We start from the raw sequence: 25,717 nt of genomic DNA on the forward strand, positions 1-25,717 counted from the left end.
ATAAAGCGTAAACAAACAATTGACATTTAATGAAAAGTGTATAAAATTCAATTGATTTTAGTGTAACTTTATTTCATTCTCTTTCAGATGCGTGTGAAACTAATTTCTAAATACCGTTCTGCGAAATGATCATTGAACTTTGAAAACAACCAGATTGAGTTAAAGGTGCTAACAGAATATTTTAATAAATTGAAAATAACATCAATATTGACAGAAACAACTCAACTCTAAGCTAAATTAAACATAATAAAAATCATAATGATGCATTTGAACATAATTAATCCCCAACAAATGAGGTAAGTTACCGAAAATTTAGAAAAATTATACTTTCATTTTAATTATTGTGCACCGTATTTTTAACTCAATAACAAATCGAATTTATTATAAGGTGATATCGATTCTACAACAAGTGTAACATTTACAAAAACAAAATGCAACATTGTTTTTGTTGTTTATATGTTTGTGTAGTATTCGCAACAACAAGTGTGATATTTCAGCTGTCAAACTCACTAGTGGGTTTGACAGCTGAAATATCACACTCATGTGTGTGTGATTCACAAAAGTACCTTTATGGACTGATGCCGCATAGAAATTTTTGGGATAAAAGTTAGACACATTTTAAAATCAATTGGTTCGGACCAGACACGTAAGCTCATCGGAGGGTTAATAATTTATCTAGCTAAATGCTTGTAGTCACATAAGTTTCTCCACAATATTTATGTTTTCATTAAAAATTTCATAATTTAAAGTAGCATAGTTTTATAATAGTTCTTAGATTTTTTTTAATATTATTTTTAAATTTAGAATTTATTGTTTACCACTAATCGAGTAAAATATATACATATATGCATATGTATGTAAGTATATCTAATAAATAGGCAACCCGATGTTGTTAGTCAATATTGTAAAACGAATTAAACGTGTTTAAAAACTCAATATTTTTTTATTAAGTACAACATGAATCATCTGTTAACTTATCAAATATTTAAACATTAAAACGAAATTAATTTCGTAAAAAAAATATTTTATCTGGTACAGTGGGTCGTTTGCAATTTCTAACTATTGATCAGATTTCTTTGAATATGTTGGAATGCAAATAAAATTAAAAAAATATTTGGTCATAGCTCCCATATAAATCCGCCTTCCAAAAATTACTCAGGAAAAACAATATTGAAATTTTAATAGAATAGGAAGAAGCTTCATATTTTTGTACCTGAAAGGGTTTCGAGTTAAAAAGTCTATGATTTGATAAACACTTCCAATACATATTAACTGTAGATAATGTCGTTAAAATCTGAGATGGCAAATCTGACTGCTGTCGGCTGTGAGATGGGATGGTTAACATTATCTTAGTGTACTGAAATTTTTAGAGTTAGACTAAATATTCTATCAAATGGGCATATTAATATAATTTATGTCTACTTTTTCTATTCCTTTAAAATTGTATAAAAATATTTCAACGACTTTAATGTTGTTACATGCGCTATGCGTACTTAATATTAAATATCAACTACGCAATACTTCCAGTATTGATTTTATGGAATATTTTTATTTTAAGTTTATAATGATTTCAAAACCAGATGAAATTGCAAGACCTTATAAGACCGAATCACAATATACATACATACATATATACACATATGTTTATTAGGGTAGCCCCAAATAAAATATTTATTTAATTCATTCCAAGTAGCGTTTTTAATTTTCCTAGCTTTTTTGATTCCCTAGAATTTCTGAAATATATAATTATAATGTAAATTCGAATATTAAAGACAACATTTATATAAAAACTTGGTGTTATAATCATTATATTGTATGTTATATGTACAATGTACATATTATATTATTTACAAAATATAAAGGTTTAATTAAATAGCTGTGTTATTGTTAACTACTTGGATGAGCGGAGAAGTACGTATTCATCGGTCAATTTAGAAAAATAAATTATAAAAAAGTGCTTTCTATCCATTTGAATTTCCACAATTTTCATTTAGCAAAGTCGATTGAACGATGTTCGTATGTCTGTATTAACATTTACCGATTGCTGGAATCGGTAAAATTCCCGGGATATTTGTACCGGTAATTCCCGTGTTTACAACCGTAATTCCAAGATATCGCAGTCAGTATTTGGTGAGCTGTATTAAAGGATAGATAATTCTCGCAATGGAAACATATGCAATTTTGGTATCATGGGAATGGTCATTTCAGTTGGGAACATCGACACCTCATTTTTTCCTCTTTAGAAACGGGGCCACCCTAATGTATATACATTTTATATCATTAATAAGAAATAAAATAAAACCGCACTTTAGGTAACAGCGGTTGAATTGCATATGCAAGCCAGTAACCAAAATCATCGACATTTTTATCACCATGGTTTACTGATAATATTTAATAAGTACAAAACATAATCAGCCAACCTTGGGTATAAGTACACATTTTTCACAATTCACAGTGTAAGATTTTGATATTTTAGCATGATTTCAACCAAAAGATGGTAGAAAGATTTTGGTTCATTTAAAACTTGTTTCATCAGGACATTAATTATTATAAGACAATTAGGAAACAAATCTTATCAACAGAGAGTACTTGTAGATAATGTCAGCAAGCTCCCTTCGTTTTTCGTATTTTCAACAGACCCAGAATATATGTATATGCAAATGTGGGTCTTAGTCAAATATTTTGATGTGTTAAAAATGGAATGACAAAATCAATATACCCCCATAGTTTTTGATGGTGGGTATAAAAATAACGTTTTATAACAGTTTACTTTAACAAATATATATTGAATTGTAAATATGAAACACAAATGTCACAAATCGGAACTTAATATATACCTACGTATTTTTCTGGAAACTGTATTTGTTAATAAGCAATCGATATCCAGAGAAATTATTTTTTCTTAAAAAGGAATAATTTTTTTTTGAAAAGAAATAACTGCATGCATTAATCGTTATTTTATTGCTTAAGTACATCCATATGTATGTAGAAATTATATTATCAATATTTACATTATAAACCTGCTAGAATGTTATCAATATATTTAATGTGAAAACATTAAATAACTCTTAACTTTTCTGCTTCTACGGCTCATAAACATTTAGCGTAAGAATGTTAATAAGATTTTAAGAAAAACACTTCATTGAAGTCATTACATTAAGGTAGTTCATAATTTTTTTAATAAAATACATATGTATGTATATATTTAAAAAAATACATATTTTGGAGAATAAGCCAAAGAAGAATATTATTGTCCAGATAATTTAAAATATAATTCTTAAATCGTAAAAATTTAGCAGTATTTGGGAATTCCAATGGAAACATACATATATTGTTACATTTTTACATTGAATGATGCATATTTTATTTTAAGTTCACCATGAATTAAAAAAATTAAATGCATTTTGCCTAAAATATGAATTGAATTAAAATTATTGAATGCATTCGTTTCATCCAAATACCAAGAATTGAATTAAAATTTTAATGAATTCATTAACGATTAAAAGAAAAGGAATTGTAATCCATTTTTCAATTAAATTTTTTAATTAGAATAAAGAAATAGAAAAACTCTTGGTTTTAAAAAGTTGTCCAAAAGTCTCTTTAAATCTATCGAATAGCTTAGAATTGGGATGATGCCCACTACATTTAAGAATCGGAGTTTATTTTTTATCAGAACTGAAAAGTAAATTAAAAAATTAATTACAGTGAAAGTCAATAACAAAATGAATTCATTAAAATTTTAAGTCAATTCTTTTTTTAGATGAAACGAACACAGAAAAAAGAAATTCATAATTGGAATGAATTTTGTTATAAATATTATTAATCGAACATGACTTTTTTTTCCCAAACTTTTTTCATTCAGAATAAGAACATGTTCATAAAGGTATTGCTGAGTGTTAACATTTGTCAAATACTCAATATAATTTTATTGTCTAAACTAAAATTGTATTAGATTTTCAAGAAATACGAATAATTTTTTTGATTACGGTAAGTATTCAAAATTTGTTTAAAACAATTCAAAAACTATATGTATGGTATGTATTTTTAAATACAAATAAGGCAAACAAAAATGTCAAGAAAATATGAAATAAAAAAAAGTTTGCAGAAAAATATCAATCAATAACGATATAAAATATTTGTAATACTATCGTGTAAACAATAAATGTTTTTTTCGAAACTATTTTTTGAAATACCGAATGATTTCAATAATATTTTAAATTTGAAAAGTGTTAATACTTAGTATTGCCGTCTATAAATACCTTAAATATTATTAATTTTTTTTGGTGAAAATAAATCGGGTTAAAAAATATTTTTCCGATTTTTACCCATTGTAGGTCCAAATTAGTATGGTCATATATAGCAAAGGTCTTTGAAATATCTATCATTAGATATCCATATTGTCTATATTAATGACTTAGTAATCCAGATATAGGTAAAAAATAGGTCAAAATTCAAACTTCTCGAAAGCATGTTTGACAGAATCTGGTATCTTCAGAAAATTGATTTCAACAGACAGACAGACGGACATGGCTTAATCGACTCCGCTATCTATAAGGATCCAGAATATATCTGAATATATCTTAGGTGTTTTATAATAAAACTAACTTTTCAAAACGCTCCGTTTACATTAATCTGCTTCTTCATATGAATATTAGTTACTGAGATATCGCAAAAAAAGAAATCAACTTATTTTGAGTTGTTGTTGATTTGTTTTTGACAAAACAACTTAATTCGCACAAACTGTTGAATTTATCGATATTTATTTTATTATTTATCCTTTGTATAATTCTTTGAGACAAATAATAAAGTTCTTCAAGGACAAATAATAAAATATTGAACAGTTTTTGCGCTCTCCTGAAAAATTTGAAAATTCCACTTAAGTTGTTATGTCAAAAGTTCACAGATATATACTTTATAGGGTCGGGAAATTATATTGTGGAAATTACAAACGGAATGACAAACTTTATATACCCTTTGCTGATTTTAAATAGGAAACTTCTCGAAAGCATGTCTGACAGAATCTGGGATCTTCAGAAAATTGATTTCAACAGACAGACAGACATACGGACATGGCTTAACCGACTCCTATAAAGTATATATATAGGATCCAGAATATATATACTTTATAGGTTCGGAAAATTATATTGTGGAAATTACAAACGGAATGACAAACTTTATATACCCTTCTCACGAAGGTGAAGGGTATAAAAACTTATAAAAATCACCTTTTTGTTAAGATGTCCAATAAAAAACGGACTTTCATTATTTGAATGAATTTCGTCCAGCAAGTGTTTAAAAAAACTTTAATATTTGAGAAATGATTAACGCACACCATTTATTTTAATTATAATGTGGGGTCTATGAAAACAAAAAGCATTAAAGAATATAATGTGAGTTTCGTTATAATATTTTTTATTTGATAAATATTGAATGATTTTATTAGAGAAGTGAAGAGATATGTCCTCTTTTCCTATCTCATGGGACTAGTGCGTTTAAAATAATTGGCACAAATTCTCGCTGGGGATGGTGATCTTCGGATTTAATAAAGATAATTCTACAACAATTATAATGAAAGTAACATGATCACTATTGTGTTTTTGTTTGTTTTTGTATGACTTTCTCGTGTTTCCATTTATAGTTCTGTTATCACTCACTCACTTTGTTTAAAACATTCGAGCAAATAAATAAAATAAACTTCATAAATACATCCATATCGATGTGTCGAACTAACAAATCAAATATTTCCGCTTTTTGTGTGCATTTATTTATATAGTTAATTTATTATTAAATATCATTGATATGAAGAAATTCAAAGAAATACATTTAATCGGACATTGGTCTTGTCTTGTCTCAAATAAAATCAGTTTTGTTGCAGCATATGTTACTATGTATGTATTTAATATTGTTGCTAAACTACCCGGTTTTTTGCCACCGAAACTCATATCCCGTTCGTTACACAAATTCAATTTTATTGAAAATTTTAATCAACATAATACAAGGGTGGGTCAATAAGTCCTTCAGTTTTCGAATGAAACTAAGGTAAATAATAAATAAAATAATTGTTTTGTAAAGTAAGGTTGCGTTGTGGACTGTTTAGTAGCAAATAGAATTTGTTACGTTTTTATGTGACAGAAAAATTAATAAAACAATAAAAATGCAATTGAAATGGTTTAGTAGAAAGAGTACATAAGTATGTATTTTCGAGACAAATTCAAAAAGTCTCGCGCTTATATGTATGCCTCGTATGTATGTTTTTACATATTAATTTATATGAAATAGCATGTGTATAAAAGTTTATTAAGTTTAAATTGTTTTAACAAAATTGAATTCAAAGAGAAAAGTCATTCATAAATACCTACATATACACAACAGTAAACTTTTTTTTGGAAAATTTTCTCTCCTTAGGTGGTTCAACGCACCTAAAGACGCGGATTTTGAGCTCATTTTTCTGTAGAGCAAAAACGGTTGAATATATTGCAATTCTAATTTCACCATCCGATTCTGCAGTAAAAATTAATACAATTGAAGTTTTTTGAACCATTAAATAAATAAAGTTCCAAAAACCCATATTTTATAAGAAAAATCAACTGCAAAAAAAGTTATGTTTTTTGTAAATTTGAACTTTGTAAAAGAAAAAGTGACATTAAAGTAAATAAAATGTATATTAATTAGAGTATTCAAAACCGAAAACCGATCAACCGGTTTTTTCATCTCTGTAAAATCCACCGGTTTCGGTTTTTTAAGTTTTTGGTTTTTTGACAAACCAGTAAGAGGTTAACCGGTTTTAATGAAATATATTTTCTAAAGCTCATTCAAACATATTTATGAAAAACTCAATGTTTATTGATTTATTTTATAGAAAATTATGGCATTTGACAAGATAAAGATAGAGTCTTAAGAATTCAAAAATGACAAATTTCCGAAGATTTAGTACACAATTCTTAAAAAATTTCCTATTAGAGTCCAAAAATAAAAATAAATTTAAGTATACCTTTTTCATATTAATTAAAAATTTATTATAAAACGGTTAACCGGTTTTTTTTGAAGACAAAAACCGAAACCGGTTCACCTTTTTTTTAAAAGACAGTAATCAAAACCGGTTTTTCAAAAACACACATTTTCGGTCAAACCGGTTTCTTAAATTTTACGGTTTTTTGGACACTCTAATATTAATGTTAATAAAGCAGAGCAAAACAAAGAGCTGCTGTGCTGAATTCTTGATTTTATTTTGCATCTTATACTTAGGCATTTTATACTTAGGTTTAACTCGCCAATGATGCTCAGTTAAACCTAGATTATATAGTAAATAAACAATAAGTGAGAAACACAATTTTTAGTTTAATCTAGGTTTAAACGAAAATGAAGATTATATTTATCCCAGAAACTAGCTCTAAGTATGTGTGTTTGAGAAGTGTGGTTAAAGATACAGAGCTGCAGCGTTTCAATTCTTGTTATTTATTGTTTTTAAATATCAGTTCTACAAAAACAACGATTGGTCTTAACAAATGTCAAAAAAACAAAATGAAAAATTTAACAAATAAGTATTTAAACTTAATATAGTGCAGATAATTGAATAGTGCGGGCTTTACTTATATATGTAAACAATAAATATTTTGTTAATATGCTTAGAATATGTAGATATTTAAATATAAAAACAAGCTTGGACAGTTGTTAGAACTAAAAAGCGAAAAAAAAATTATTAGCTGTTTCACTGACTCCACCTTGTATAAATTCGCCTTGGGCTAATTTCTATTATTGTCAACTTCAAAACAGAAATAGTGTTGCTAATATAATAAAAAATGTAAATTAAATTAGTGCTTAAAAAAAATATATTTTTTTTACTTAATTAAGAGAAGTTTCTGATGACCATATTGAAATAAATTAATAACAATTTACTCAAAATAATTGTTTAAATCTTAATTACTTTGGAATTTTGTACGGTTATTTTTTATTAAAGTAAAAAATTAAAGTGACATCACTGAATTATAAATCAGCTGTTCTTTGAAACTGTCGTCTTTAAAAGAATTCAGCGGCTGTTGCACGACTGCAACTTCAGCCAGCAGCATTTGTGTTCGAAAAATTATGGTTATTTCATGCGAAAAATTTTATATGGTGTTTGACAGCTAGCTGTTGCTTTTAATTTCGTGCGAAAGAAGTGCTGCATATGTTATTTCGTGTGGAAATATAAGGTTGCCAGATGTATTTCACATGTTTTCCACAATAAAAACAGAGTACTGCTTTTGCGAAATTATTTCGCATATATTTCATTCCAAATATTTTATATGTAGTTTGACAGCATTTCGCACGAAATTTTGAACAGAGTACCTAGCTTTAAGCTTTAAATTTGAATTATAGTTATTTAAATGCATCAGTTTATATTTGTGTAACGATGAATCATCATCATTATAACCATGATACATTTTACCAGCATCATCGCGTATGAAAAATAAAGTCAAATGGGGAACATTCCAATGAAAAAAGGGAAACAGACCAAATAAATATTCACACGTGTACTCCTTCCAAATAGTACATATGTACATACATATATAATATATAGATAAAGAATATTGAAAATAGCAGTTAGCAGCAGAAGCCACTCGTTGAACAAAACGCGTACAACATGAGATGATGATGACTCTTATGAAAATGATTGAAAATGATAAAGTGCCTGCGCTGTCTTCTGCAATAATCTGAACATATGTTTGTATAGGTGGTAGGTATATTTATATTTATTATTTATACTAGTGTTGCCAAATGTCCCGATTTTTTTTTTAACTTATTAAAATTTGTGCAACTCATGAACAATAAAAAACGAAAAACAGGTATTTTGTTTGTGTAAATCTAAATATATTGAGGTTGTCAAAAACATCTGACTGCATTACCAAGAAACAAAACGATCACCTGATTAGTGACACAGACCTTATTAATGAATATTGGGTTTTCCAAATCTAATATTTGACATCAAGTAATTAAAGAACACTTGATTTTGAATTCTTAAATTAAAAACAAATACTACATTTATGTATGTTCTTGTCCCGTAGTTACCCTTAAAACGATGTTGCATTTCTTCTGATGTTTGTATTACTCGAAAGTAATGGATCAATGGACTCAGTCTATTCATCTGCTGGTTGGTTGGTTGGTTGTCCATGTAAACCTTGTGGTCAAAGTATAGTTAGCAATTTGAAAATACATAATTTGATATTATTTGACGCATGTATTTATTTTGGAACAAGGCTGAAATGGTAATGATTTGTTCATTATTTCATTTACCCCCATATAAATAAGTATCAAATTCTTCCACTTCGAAAATGCTAAATAAAATTTATAACAATTTGGATGAAAATATTATAGTATTAACATAATTTATCTCGCGTAAGTTTAGAAAATCCCGATATTTTTCATTAAAACTGGCAACCCAAATTTATACACACATTTCCATAAACGTCCATACAAGGTGAGTGCCAAAATTATAAGGTCACTTACTTTTGGTTCTGTTTATCAAAAAATACAAATAGTATTGATTGGTACTATTGAGTATAAAACTTGTTGCTCGAACGTTATTAAGATACAAATCCTTTGCTCTCATTTTATTGCTGTTAGATATATTTATAAACCAAAATATCAAAAATGTCTAGTGTTCTTAGCCTTATTCAATGCCAATCATTTAATGTTGTAATTTTCAGCTCGAATTTTCAAACGATGGTTTTCAATATAAGCATCTCCATAACATTAAGATCTGGAAACATGGATTGTATGTAGAGTGTCAAAAAAAAAAACGGATTAACCGAAAAAGTGTGTTTATCCAAAATGATTTGAGAGCACCCTGGAACTCCAAAATATTCATTCTACTTGAGGGAAACAATTTGGGAATATTCTCCTCTATGAATAATAAATTGATAAATTTTCAAATAAAAACATATGGACCATAGAATAAACCATGATATAAAAAATACAAGGTAGTTTCATTTTCTCTTTATGTCAACCTAATTAAGCATTTGACAATAAAGGGGATTTGAAGTTTATGTCTAAAACAAAGCTACCATATTCATTAAACTTAATCCGATTTTTGCCTTTATTGAAGTATAGAACTTCAAATATAAATAAAATAAAAAAATATTTTAATCAAAATATTATTGTGCGTTTATCAAAGGCATTGAGCATCAACACAATTCTGGCCAAGTTTTCAATTCCTGAGTATCGTTAGCATGAGGATTTAGTTTATGATTGATTGTGGTTATATCTGCAACTAAATCACAAAGCTGTTTGCCGGCACAAACCTCTTGCACCTCCACGAATAAGAGAACAATTTTACGAATGTACAACCGTTTGTGTAATCTCTTAATATGATTTGAGGGACAATTTCATTGGGACAACTGTCAGATATTTGGTATGATGAATATTTGACGACATTCTACTATATCATTCAACAGCTGGCTCTGTTGTGGTTTTAACTTCTTATCCGCCACCAAAGATTCTAAAATAAACTGCAAAGTCTCCGGCAATGCAATGGAATTGTCCCTTTACGCCGCGCTTTATCTCAATAAACTCCCACAGCCCTGCACACTATGCACACTTGCCATAATCACGAACATCCCGAGCAATAAATGAAAAACGGCATAATTGGTAACACGTTCTTCATAGCGTCTCTCATCCAGCAAGGGTGGTATACAATTGAAGACAAAGTCTATTTTGCGTTTCAAATAGGGCTTCAGAACCATAAATAGATAAGCGAAACACACTAAAAGTCCACTCCATCGTGACTATTGAGCAAACATATTACTCTAACCTGGACACGTTGAAAATAGGGATAAAAGCCAACAAATAAAGTAGTTTCAGTAAAGACTACAGTAACACGTTTGTAGCACAGGCTAGTATTATAAAAGAAAGTCGACCACAAAATCCTTTTGATGTAACAATTGGGGCAACGTTAGAATTCCTCTGATAAATTTAAAAACATCTGATCACTATCTTCGGGCAGCTCTTATGTCATGGCCTATGTGATATAATGGTACACGTCTTAGATTAATCCGTTTTTTTGTTTATTTTAAATATAAATTGCAGTATTGTGAATTGTTATATACTACACATATTTTATTGAAAATTTCTCTGAGTATTGTAACCTTTTTTTAAATGTGGCAACGCTTCACTGAATATTTACAAATTAAATAAACTTCAAAAATCCCCTTTCTTGTCAAAAAATATAAATGAAACTACCTTGTAATTTTTTTATATCATGGAATAAACGCATAGAACGGAAGGAGAGAGTAAAATATTACTCTCTTTTCACACATACGGGTGATACAAAAACAAAATACATGCAATACATTCTCATGAATTAGGTTTCTGACAACAGACTTAGGTTTTTGGCACTCAGTTACCTATCTAGCTGTTGTCTATGATATGGACCACCAAAAATTTTAAATTATTTCGTCTGAAATAACAATTTCCAGAAGAAAAATTTTATTTTCCTTTGAAGAAAAAATACTGAAATTGGTTCCTGATTCCAGTTAGTTGCCATATGCTTCTTCTCCCAAATTGCAAGCGTTTCATCCTATGATTCGCATTTTTATTGATTAAGGGCAATTAATATATTTTATATGGTTTGCTTTAATGGCTCTTAAAACTGTAATCTTTAAGGCTGGGGAGAGAAAATAAATAATTTGGACACATTCAAACCCAATTCCATTTTAATCATAATTTTCGTATCTACAATTGATGTTCAAAAAATCCTTCAATCTATAGCTTTTCAAGTTCAGACAAATCCTATTCTTGTCACATTGTGTCTCAAATTGAACAAAGTAAATGTTTGCAAAAATAACAATTTGCAGATTTACTAGCACTGACCTTATAATTTGACGCGGTATAAAATCCACATTAACATTAACGACTTATACAGCAATCAAATGAGAGCAACATATTCTAATCTGAACAACGTTTGGGCAACAAGTATTGTAGTCAATAGTATTAATCAATACTATTTGTATTTTTGGATAAAAATAATGAAAAGTAAGTGACCTTATTATTTTGACGCTCACTTTAGTTATATAGAGATTTATCCAACGCCACATGCACAGCTTTCAGAGACAAAAGAGTTGAATAAAATGGAAGATAAACATTTGATGCAACACATAAACTACTACATTATTGAATATACCTACACTATTTAACACGTAATCTTAATTTGGCAACTCTTTTGAAACGTATTAGTATTTATTTTTATTTCAACTATATTCTGATTTTTTTTATTAAATCTGATAAACAGTATAAAATAATAACATTTTGACAAAATTATTGCCAAAAATTGCGTGTTTCCCGAAATCAATCGCAAGTATGGCAAAAATTATGTGAGGCATTTCATTAAAAAGGAAATTTGGTGAAGATGGGTTTAGACTCCTTAAACACTACATTAGGTCCTTTCGGTCCATTTTCGAATTTTTCTATACAAAATTTTTTACCAATTTTGAACTTATCAAAATTTGTATGTCTTGAAATTTTGTATATAGGCACCTCTCCTGATGTGTAGATCCACTAAGAAGGGATTTTTGGAAATTCTAATTTTAAGGGGGGAAATGGGTAAAAACGGGTAAAATCCGTATCTCTACATGTCCGGAACTAATAAAGCTACATATGTACCAAAACGGGTAAATTACGCATAGTGCTGCACTTTTTGAAACATAATGGATTTTTTGAATCTGTCGAATTCGAAACCTGACATATTCACCCCTATCGTGAATCAATATTTCACATGAAATATTTTCCCTTTTCCTTTTTACGATCATGAACTTTGTTCACGTGAAAAAATTCCCCTTGTTTTGAAATTTTTAGATGGAATTTTGTAAACAATAAACAGCTGTTACGAACAAAATTAACTATTGTGAATGAAAAGTTCATGGGAATTTCACGATAGCAATTTTACCTTCGGGGGAAATGGATATTTCATTGGAACAAAATTTCACATGTTATTGCCGATAGGGGTGATTAATTTTTGTTTTCTGGTTCTACGCAGACAAGTATAGTTCTACTTTAGTAAAAACTGAGAGGTTAATAATGAAAATACGACGAAAGTGTTAAATAGGTTTTTTTTTATTAAAAATCATTATCATTACGTGATTTGACATGTAGAAGGTTTTTTATTTCTGCAGGTACAGGTAAAACATTTCGAATTGCATGAATTCTTCATGATCTTTTTTCATTCCTTTTTTTTACAATTGGTTAAACATTATTTAAAAAATGTTTGAAATTGAAGTTTGAACAATGCTATAATACTGTAAATTTACTTTTTTTTGCTGCAGATGAGAATGGGTACTCGTAATCATAGTTAGACCAAAATTATTATCAGAACTTTTATGAATCATAGGAATGTATAAATGTGATTGTATTTAAAATGTCCCAAAATCATAAAATCCTTTAATATCACGAAATCTCTCGATTTGCAAGTGTCACAAAACATGATTATCGTTTCTCAAAATAAGCTAATATTGAGTTTTAAATATTTGCAAAATAACCGAGAGTATTAGCTGTTTAAAATTGCTGAAATGTCCCAGATAGAATTTTGAAGATTGTTTTTTTTTTTTTTAAATCACCAAACCGAGTCTTTTTCGAATACTTTTGGTGATCAAAAACTTATTAATAAGTTGTACGCTTAAAAAATTATTCGGAAAAGATTCCCATTAACGATTAAAAATGATTTATTTGAAAAACAATAACAAAATGTACATCAATCATAAATATATCATTCAGGTGTTCTAAATATGATTGTTTAAAAATAAATATGGAATTATATTTCACGCAGTTGCAAGATCAAAAAATGTTTCATGTAGTATTGTTTTTGTTTGTAATAGGAGCACAACAATCAGACTTACAAATTACTCAAAAATTATTCGTTAATACTTGTCAAATATGAGTCGAAACTGATTAGAAAAGTGGCTTATAAAAGACACTTTTAGAAGATACGCCAAAAGATGTTGGCTGGACTAAAATGAGTTGATATAATTCTCATATTAAATGTATAAGTATTTCAGTATTTTCTGTTTAATAATCTTCTTTGGAATTCGACTTAAAAATGGTTCAAAAACGATTGGAAATTGATCAGAAGAGGGGCTCATAAAAGACGCATCAAGAAGAGTCGCGGATAAGAACCATTTTCTCCCGACAGAAGTATCAATTTCGATCAGAAAATGAGCGCATATTCCAGCTTTTTAATCGTGCTGAATTATCAAAAATTACTCGAATTTGATTAAAATTTCCAAAATATGCTAGCTGGGATTTATTACGAGTATAATGGAAAATATAACTTTAATCGAAAACGATTTTTGAATGTGTTGCAAACTGTTTGCGGAAACTAAACATACTATTCTGTTTCGCAGTAAAGTTTTGGCACCGGGTATGACAATAAAATTCCAAACAACACTTAATAAAAAGCTCTACATTTCAAAGAAAGATACTTATTTGCTGTGATGCTATTGTTGTAGTGGTTGGTTGGTTGGTTACTGGATAGATGATGGTGATGGCTGGGCTGTCGTGGTTTATTTCCTAACATAGTACGTACAAACAAATATCATACACTTGGTAGGTTGAATATATTTTATTTAGTTTTTTTTTATGTATATTGTTACCAGTATTTTGTTCATTTAATTTGTTCGAATTTGAAAATTGGTTGTTTTTTTTTTGCTTTATTTGATACATTTTGTGCTGTGGATCGTAATAATGATGATCATGATTAAACATGGCCTGTCTTGCCTTGTCTAACATTTGTTGTAGTTTTTTCCTGTCAAACAGTTGGTTTGTTTACCTTTTGAGACCGGTTAAAATTAAGTCTGCTCAACAATTGGTTTGTTATCCTTTAAAATGCTTTCTTTAGTTTGTACTTTTCCACAAATTTTTGTTCGTGCGATTACAATGGGTGTATTTGATATTGCGGGATTTAACTAGGGTTCCTAAGCGGCAGAACGAATAAATATTAATTTAAAACAGGAAAATTTACTTTTCTAGTAGGTCGACGATCAAAAGATTGTAATATTTTTAAATATTAATTAAATATGTACATATGTATGTATATCCTAATTAAAAATTTATTAGAAAATATGCTATGTAGTTTGAAAAAGTTACCTTTATCTAATGGCATCCTATGAATCCCATTTCGAATTTTTGCATGTTTTTCTCAACAGTATAAACAAATTTTTATGAAAATAAAATACAAAAATTAAGAACATGAATTTCTAGATATCCTCATTCAAAGGACCATAATCTTACTAATTATACTCTTTCAGAATGATAATGAAAATACTTTTCATTACATTTGTATTTCCAATATATTAAATTTTTAAATTCATTGACAAGAAAATAAATCTGTTGTTTATCTATATACATATATAAAAATGAAATGGTCCATGTATGTAATGGCATCACGTGAGAACGGCTGGAGCGATTTGGCTGATTTTTTTATTCGATTCGAAATTTTCAGGAGATGGTTTGTAAAGAAAAAAAATCAAAAATTTCGGCTAAAACTCGGAAATTTAATTTTTTGTGTCCAGTCAACTGTAATAAAAAAGCTCCCTTAAGTATGCAGTACAAATATAGATATTTTATTTGCAAATAAATAAGATCAGGCAGGTGTGTGTGGGTCGGGAAAACTTGAAGAACTAACATTAGTAAATGCTACCGGGCGAAGCCGGGACGGTCAACTAGTTTGGTTATAAAAATATAGCATAAGACTTGAAACGATGTGTTACGAGGTCCAATGGAATCTCGTAACACATCTCAAATACATATTTTTGAAAAGAAATTTTAAAAAATTCATTCGAATTTTGGTATTAAGGAACTTCTCAATACGGTAATATTGAATGCAATCGGTTATTGGACCATTCATTTTATATATAGTTTGATTTTTTTAAGAAAAAATAATATTTGGTAATTTTTGGGTATATTAAGTATAATTATTGTTAAATATAAAATTTTTTTTTTACAGTTATTTGATTTGGCTCAAATATTCAAAGTGCTCGGATATGTTGAAAAATAAAATTTGTAAAATGTACTATTTTTTGAATTTTTAAATTGAAAATCGATTATTTTTGAATTCATAATTGATATTGCTCTGAAATCGTTTGTATATTATTTGTAATTTAGCTGCCTAACTAACACCAAAAATTCGACTCCATTCGGTACAAAAGTATGCCCTATATTTTTAAAAAAGCGGGCCAAGGTTGGCAAAATTTTTAAATTTTTATTACTTGGAAATTATAAGAGATAAATAACACACGCAAGCATGTTTTCAAGGCCTAGCCGAACGCTTTACAAAAATATAAAAGTCTTTGAAACCGGATGGGAAACAAAAAAATGGCACGTGTTTAAAATAGCGCCGCCCCTGGAGCATTTGTAGGTCCCATTTTAATAAATTAAACTCGAATTCTACTTGGCTACGTCCATGTTAAATTTTGTTCCGATCGGACTAGCCGTTTAGAAATGCCCGATTTATTTCCAAAAAATTTCGACTCTGCCCCTCTGTGCAGTATCGGAAGCACTTACCAATTATTGGGATGCCTGTGAACCCAAGAAGCACTCCCGATTGCATGATTTGTGTTCGTGGTTTCTTTCCCGAGGCTCTGGCTTAGTGCTATCAGGAAGCAGTAGGCAGTTCTTCCTTCGTTTTTGTAAGCTAATCATTGTGAAAAGCTGTATGGAAACAAAAACGATGCAGTACAATTTCTATTGTTTTTTGCTGTGATATGAAGCTTTTTGGATACAATTTGCTAATATTAACATGGGCAGGTCTAATTGTCATACATACACAAACGTATGTACTCAAATATATATGTATGTATGTAGAGAGTGCGTGGATGAATGAGTGAGTCGTTTTTCATCCATTCGCTAGCCAATCTTTGCCACTTTTTGTATTGTTTTGACTTTTTTACTTTTGCAATTTAAATGAACGAGTTTTCTGTATGTCTGTTTTTGTTTTTTTGTTGTGCGCTTTGTTTTGTTTAATTTTATTTGTGCCAGTTCCAAGAAATCATAATTTTACATTTTTAACAATAAATGCCAACCAAAAACATCATCGCTGCAGTCTGCAGCGAGTTCCACAACTGCTTCAGCTCAAATCACCAGGAGCCAATAACAAGAACTTTAACCACACAGTCTATGTCATCATCATTTTGTCGAGTGAAACAAAATAGCGCATGATCGGCTACGACATCTCTACGCAAAACTACCCTGCAAGCAATTGGAAGACATCTTTTAGAAAATAATATAGAAATATCCCCAAATTATCGGCAAGAAGGCAAAATAATGAATGTTATATGTTGTAAGTTCTTTTCCTTTATAACATTTACATAATTATTTGCAATTTTTTGTTGTTGAGATATCATATCTATTGCATACTTTAAATTTAATGTTATTTTTACAAAATTCAAAAATTTTTTGAGACTTATATTCGGTTGGCAAATAAGCATTGCGGTTGAAATAACCAAATTTTTTCACTCAACTCAAGCCACAGCCGAAGAATTTGATTCACTGAGAATTAATAAAAATTAAATTTTATGTTCTTAAAATGTTCTTATTTAAGATACATCTTATTTAAAGATATTTATAGAAAACTAGCTGACCCGTCAATCGTTGTTCTGCCATAAAAATTATTTCTAGTGAATATTTTGGTTGTTACATTAAAAATAACGAACGTATTCTAAGTGTTTGGGGAGGGGATCCATTACAGATTACCGCCAATAAAAAAAAACTTAAACCATTTATTTTTCCATTTCAATGTATTCCATTAATGTAACAGACGTATTCATTGTTTGATATCTTAAAAGTTAAATATTAATTACAAAAAGTAGGAAACTTAAATAAATAATATCAACATTAATTTTGAAGAGCAATTGAGTGTACAATATTTTTGTCAATCCGTCTTTAGCCAACACAAATAAGCTCGATGGTTTGCCCACGCAAGAACATGCGTGCCCATGAAGTAGATTTGTAAAAATGTATGTGATTCGTTTGGCATTGGAAGCAATGAGCCTATTTTGTGATAAACTTGGCCTTTGATTTTGAATGTTAAATTAAATTGTTGTCCATTTGCCGTAGTATTGTGAAATATTTCTGTTGCTGCAAACGAAGTCATTTGGAAGCATGAATTGAATGTGCGAATGGACTTCAGAAACAGGTTTGAATCGGGATCCGTGCCGATGAGCAAGCCATTCAATGGTTCTGGTGGTGTTTAAATTTCTGGTAGTTGCACTTTTCCTGATGCGCAACACATCCCGGCTGACTCATGTTTGAATTTGAGCGCATGACAATAGGGGCATTCTTTGTCCATAGCACCAAACTGGACTTTCGGATGAGCGGAATATGCAATATATGGCTCATACTCGAATGCGAGACGATGGAACGAAGCGGATGTAAATGCTCGATGTACTTGTTGGCGTTGTCTATCACTTGCCCTGCGTGAGTTAGTAACGAACCGGCGCGATTGCAATTGTTGTTGCAGATTTCATTCAGCTCGTGCCTCTTCTAATACTTCGCATGTTAATTGTGTTATTTGTTCTATGGCCCAAATGGGCCCTCCTGCGTATTGGTGGCATTGTTCACTCACACACACAAATAGATGAAATTGTTTTACTTACTGATAAAAAATGGTATACCGATAATGTATTTGTTTTGTCATTATTTTACTAATCTTTTTTCCAATCATAAAACACGTGGAGTCAACTATTTTGTGCACGGTCTTTTTTTCAAAAATATATAAAAAAATTCATAAACATATATAAATAATGATATTTAGATATTGCTCATACAAAATGCTAAAATCTCGACTAAAAAATGGGTAAGTGAAGGTCGGTTGTTAAAAATTTGGGTATAGGTGTTTTTTAATGCCATATAAAAAAAATGCAAAAAAAAGCTTTTGGCAAAACAAAATTTTAAAAAAAAATTCTGGATAGGGACACTCTAATGACCTAGCGGTATGAAATATACTGTACGACCTATTCTCATAGCTCCCAAACATAGTACATACATAAATTGATAAAAATCGGTAGAGCCGTTTCATTCTGTTTGAATTATATGGATATTGCTAATATAAAAATACTTAAATCGCGATTAATAAATGTGTAAATTTTGGATTATATGTATTTTTTGATGCCAAATAAAACAAATGCGAAAAAAAAATGGAAACAATATTTCTGGATAGCCTAGCAGTATGAAATATATAAATCGGTTGATGCCAAATGAAGAGAAATACAAACAAAATTTTTTGGGGAAAAATATTAAAAAAATGGGTGGATAGGGACATCCTAATGTCCTAGCGGTATGAAATATAATATTCTCTTACCTACCAAAAAATATATACAACATTTCATAAAAATATGTAAATATTGATATTTGGATATTGCTCATACAAAATACTAAAATCTCGGCTAAAAAACGGGTGGGTGAGGGTCGGTTGATAAAAATTTGGGGTTATAGGTATTTTTTAATGCCAAATAAATAAAAAACAAAAAAAAAGCTTTTGGCCAAAAAATTGTAAAAATAAATTCTGGATAGGGTCACCCTATTGACCTAGCGGTATGAAATATACTTTACGACCTATTCTCATACCTACCAAACATACATACAAAATTTCATAAAAATCGGTTGAACCATTTCGGAGGAGTTCAAACACTAACATTGTGACACGAGATTTTTATATAGAAAAATAGTAAATATCGAGGCATGTTTTACTGTTTTAACTAGTCGAAATTCTATTGGGAAAAATTTAATTTATTGATTTATACCGATTAATATTGATTTATACACTATTAAATTAGAAACCATTAAAAGGTTGGACCAACATTGTACAACCAAACGCTGTTAAAGTCTAATATTCTCTTTTGTGACTTTTTTGAAAAAGATTGTATTTTTATAAAATGTTGTGTAAAACAAAAATTTTAAATTAAATTTATACTATATAAATACTAGGGCATTCATTCGACTAATGATCGTTCGATTAATCGAATAATTTCTTACGAAATATTTCGAACAATTTTATGTAGAATAATCGAATAAAACGAATAAATGTTCATATATGTATATTTAAATTTATTAAATTGCTTTTTTCATAATTTCACGGTAGATGAGTGTTTCGATAGCTCCTTCTATAAATATATACATAAATATTACTGCAAGAAGTTACAATTCTAAAAACAAATCTTTCAAAATGTTTAACTTAGGACTTGAACCAATGAAAATAAAAGGTACGGAATAAAATATTTGTCATTTAGCTGGCGAAATATTAGAAGAATCGCAATTAATAATCAAAATATTAACTTAGATTAAAGTGGAGTTGAATATGATGGAGAATGTGATCTTGAAACGGTCGTCGAAAGTGATATTGAGGATGACATTCATAATGATTACATTGAAATAGATGAAGGCCATGATCTTAAAATATATGTATATATGTATAAAAAAATATATTAATAAATCGAATGATAAACACAAATATTGCAAACTAATGTTTTGTTGCAAGAAAACCATGGAGTTCGCCTTATACATGATTTTGAACATCGTTGAAGATCTTTGTCTAACATGGTAATAAACTTTTTTCGTATTTGTAAATGCGTCAATCATGTACTGCCTGACTTCAAATTAGCCACGTTCACTGACAATGATATCAAACTTTGGACAGATTCCTCCCTCTATTGTTTAATTCCCCAAGACCACTTTATTAAGTAAAGATTCTGCAACGTTGATAGAGCTTGATGTATAATACAATTTATTATAAAAAATTTAGAAATAGTGAAGAATTAATTTACTAAATAATTAGTTACTCAATTTAAAACCCGAATTAATGAACGACATAAAAAAGTTCTTAATACGTTTATATTGTATTTAAATCAGCGAAATGCAAACTCACACCACTACAGTTTTTAGATATTGTAGTTGTATGAGTTGAGCTGAAATAATGAAATAAACAAGCATAAAAGCGTAACACAACCTGCTTCTATCAATGCTCATGCGAGACTGACTGTTTTTATACAATGTGTGTGCTTGCGTACATGTGAAAATAAAAACAAGAGAGCTCATTTGAGAGCTCATTGCATTTCGCTGATTTAAATTCAGGATCATGGAAACTAACGGGTTTGCTAGTCAATTGTTTTGTAGATTGTTCGGGAGTTAATTTGATCAGATTATTTTTTTTTGAAAATTTAATAATCCGACATCAAAACTTCATTCTTTAGTTTTTTAAAAAAATTTTAATTATTCGAATAATTCGATTAATTGTAAACGTGTGATCGAATTATTCGAACAAGTTAAAATCTCTTATTCGAATTATTCGTTTTATTTGAACAAGAGAAAAATCGAATAATTCGAATACCCTAATAAATACATATAATAAATTTATTATTTGAATTTTTTAATAGCACATTAAGTATGCTTTAATTTCCAATTTTATTCATTAATTTATTGCTTTCCAGTCCAAAATTACAGCATAAATTGTGAACAAAGGTCTTTTTTCCAAAACACAATAATGCGCATAAAGGGTTAAAAAAAAATTGTTTAACATTTTTTTTTTCTAAAATGCTGTGTTTTTATGTGCTTTTAAAAACTTATCAATAAAAAAACAAAAAAAATATTATATTTTAAAACGACGAATTCAATGAATTAATCGCCACGATTCTAACAAATTTTACCGGGGACGAAACGATTTTTAAATTTCCTTTCGGGAACCCTATATCGAGTACTAAATGTTTTATTTTGTTCGTAATAGAAGGTACCCACTCAATGGAACAAATTTGCCCGTACGTTAAATTGTAAATTTGTTTAACCGGAAGACCACTGTACCTTTCTTTCAGGCAATGCGTAGGCGAATCATATCCTTAATCGTATATCTCTGCTCTATATAAATACATACTTACACATGACAATACCTTCAGTTGCTGTTCATTTGAACTGCAAAAACCAAAAAATACTGTGCTATTTGGAAAAATACGGATTAAAATACTGGGAAAATGTATAATTTTAATTTTGTAATGCTTATAACGCATACAATGTAGTTGATAAGTGGTACATACAGTATCGGCCATAAGTAAAGCACCCCCTCAGTGAATATATTGTTACGTTTTTACCTTTTAAAAACGGGGGTTTATTTCCTTTAAATAAACCGGATACTTTTGATTGCAAGTAAAAGCAGTTAGTAGTTTAAAATTGTAACAACTCTTTATTTATTCAAAATGTACCACAACAATAAAAACTCAGTGTTTTTATACACGTTTATAAATTTGCAGAAATACACACACTTAAATTACACACTGTACAAGAATTCACTGGTAATACAGCACACTTTATAATGCAGTTGATGTCTTTACTTAACGATGCTTCAAATTAGACTCACTACGCTGCATTACCATCTAGAAAGCTCTATTTCTACAATGATCTTCAAACTAGAATATTCGAATTCTAGAGCTTTCGATGTTAATCATTTAGTGTTGCCATATTTACCAACAATATTCAACTCATAGCTTTTATTCAATGTTAATAACAACCACAGATATGCTACAGTTTGAGACACACTGCTGCAGCATGCTGTTTGAGAAGCATTATAAAACTTTAAACCAGCCGTTAAAACAGTTATATTTAAATTCAAGTACAATTTCCTAACAATATGTATATGTTTTTAAAATTTTTAACATATGATACCCTACACATAGTATATGAGTACACACAGTTTTCTTTTGAAATTTATATGGGATCTATGACTATTTATTTGTGGACCTATCGCCATAAAATGTGGTGAGATGTCTTCTGTATACATATACATATGTGTAGAATTTTATTTGAAGTGAGTATTATATGGGAGCTATGACTAATTAAGGACTGATCATGACCTTTGTATACGAATGTGGGAATTTTTATACATAGATGTTTTTTTCATAAGAAACAAGTAAGAAAGTATGGTCTGTCAAGACCGACCCTACACTGAGTGTATGAGCATTTTTCTCATATTTCTTTTAAAATTTCAATAATATTTGCATGAGTATTTTTCTGAAGTGGGGCTTATAAGGGAGCTATGACCAATTATAGACTAGGGTTCCTAATTTCCCGGACTTTTTCCATTCCCGGGAGGAAACTAAATCCACTAAATTTTTCTGAATAAATTGAGGTAAATAAAGGTAGGGTCACACATGACAAATATTTGACGAAAAAGACGTAACCATTAAATAAAATACACTTGAATTCTTTTATTTATTTCAAAAACTTATTTTACTTAGGATGATTCAAAACATTTTTGAATCATTTTTTGATCAAAGGTAGCATGAAAAAAATGTTGTAAGTTAATATATGAGCGAATTCTTATTGTAAGAGTTATATTGTGGAATTTTATGGGGATCATTTTTGTGAAAGATCTTAACCTCCTATCTCCTATCTTTAGGGGTCAAATTGACTCCTTTTTCGAGAAAATCGAAAAAGGTCCTTTCAAAAAGGACATTTAAGGATTAAAATATTCTACGAAACTTTTTACCAAAGACCAAAGACACAAAAGTTGTAAATAGAGCCCTTTACGCTTAATTAGCAAAACTACAAGCCATATCGGGTTTCACATTTTTTAAAAATATCTCCAAAAATCCAAGTATGATCCAAATGAGCTGAAATTTAAAATATAAATAGTCCATAAGGATATTTTCAAAATATATGTAAGTTATCTCTTTTAGTTGCAGAGATATTTAGGTTTATTTATTTATTTATTTTTTTTAATTCTGCTCGACCTTTTTTGGTTTTTTAGATATGGCGGGCCTACGAAGGTTCGAAATTTTTTCTAAAAATATTATCTATGTTTGCTATAAAATTTCGAAAACAATAAAAATAACATGCTAACAGTTATCTCATCCCTATAAAAAGTTACACACCAAAATTGGAACATGAAAAAATGGCCATATTTTTTAAGTTTTTTCCCAAAAAAGTCCCTATATTTTGTCTTTTGTAGAAAAAAACATTCTTCGGGACTATATAAAATTTGTAAATGACCCGAAAAGAGAACCTAATGTAAAAGCGTGTAAAGCAAAATTTGGCTCACATAAGTGGACCTAGTCGCCTCCAGACTTGTCCAAACTTTTAAAATTTAAAAAAAAAATTTGGTTTCAGTAAAAAATTATAAAAAGCCAAAGCACCGATCCTCGAAGAGGCTTCATGTTTATATAGCCCTATATATTACTTAAATACCTGCAAAGTTATTTTGCTATCACACTGTAAATAACATCGCAGTAGGGTATTTTCTAAAAAACTCAGTTTTTGGAATACATTATCCCCGTTTTAGGAATTTTAGTAATTTAAAATAAAAAGTGACAAAAATTGTAACGCCATTGATTTAAGGACATTTGGATCTATACTATTTCCAATTTTTGATGTATTATCTTTAACCGTTGAAATTTTAAATTAATTCAAACTTTATATTTTTGTTCATGAAAAATCCCTATATTATAATTTTTTAGTTTCTAAGGTAAATGAAAAATTATTTCACTTCACCAAACTATAAAGCTTCAAGTCCTAAGGTTTTCAAAAATATCAACCACTTATACAAAAACTTATATTTGTTCACCAAGAGCTCCACAAACCTTGCTCTCTTTTGAAAATTTTTAAAATTTTTTTATATATTCCATACAAAATATGTTTTTGAAAAAACGTAAAAATATGGCCATTTTTTCATAAATAAACCTAAGACTATTTACATTTTAAATTTCAGCTCATTTTTGGAGATATTTGTAAAAAATGTGAGACCCGATATGGCGTGTAATTTTGCTAATTAAGCGTAAAGGGCTCTATTTACAACTTTTGTGTCTTTGGTGACCCCAATGAAATTTTACGGCAAAAAATTTAGTAGAATATTTTAATTCTTTTTGAAAGAACTTTTTTCGATTTTCTCAAAAAAGGGATAAAATTGACCACTAAAGAGAGGAGATTAACCCCCTATCTCCTCTCTTTAGGGGTCAATTTGATCTTCCACAAAAATGATCACCATAAAATTCCACAATATAACTCTGACAATAAGAATTCTCTCAGATATTAACTTACAACCATTTTTTCAGTTAGTATAATGCTACCTTCGATCAAAAAATTAAAATTTTGACCCACTGTAAAATAAAATTCAGACCAGCTGGACTATAAGTTTTTTCTATAAAAATTATCTACTCAACATGTCCTTTCAGAATGATAGGGTCGCTAATCTGTTCCAAAAATGCTGTTGTACATTGTAATTAATAAAACTTAAATTACATTCGTTCTTAATAACCGAATTTTTCTAATGTGTCTTGAGATGAGTGAAAAAATTCGATTATTTCAACCGTAATGCTTCTTTGCTAGAACCGAAAAAATATATGGATATAATAGAATAATATCGCAACGATTCTGAATATTGCAACTAGTGTTTATAAACCGGTTAACCGGTTAACCGAAAAACCGGTTTTTCTTCCAAATCTCGGTTTTTTGCGAACCGGTTAATTTAAAATGTTGATTTTCGGTTAACCGGTTTATCCGGTTTTTATCACTCGGTTAACCGGTTTTTAAAATTTGGGACTAAAATTGATAAATCTCACGTTTTTGTGCATTTTTAGTATTCATTGTTGGACTGATGTGAAAATTGGACAATACAAAACTCTTTAGATTAATATTTTTAAGAATTACAATGATTCTAAATAATAGAGGGCGATGAGTTTACTTAAAAACTTTTTTGCACATATTGAAATTATTAAAATTC

At 29.1% G+C, this 25,717-nt stretch overlaps 1 protein-coding gene across 1 annotated transcript in view; it reads left to right on the forward strand.

Annotated features, from left to right (window-relative positions):
- The window catches only part of LOC135956847 (cytokine receptor-like), a 115,924-nt gene that overhangs the window by 30,069 nt on the left and 60,138 nt on the right, over positions 1 to 25,717 (forward strand). Inside the window, exon 2 of the mRNA XM_065507441.1 lies at positions 88 to 296. Within this exon, the coding sequence (XP_065363513.1) occupies positions 259 to 296 (38 nt within the window). The 5' untranslated portion in view covers positions 88 to 258. The remainder of the gene's footprint in view (positions 1 to 87; positions 297 to 25,717) is intronic.

This window comes from Calliphora vicina, chromosome 4 (assembly GCF_958450345.1).
Source record: "Calliphora vicina chromosome 4, idCalVici1.1, whole genome shotgun sequence".
Lineage (NCBI taxonomy): Eukaryota > Metazoa > Arthropoda > Insecta > Diptera > Calliphoridae > Calliphora > Calliphora vicina.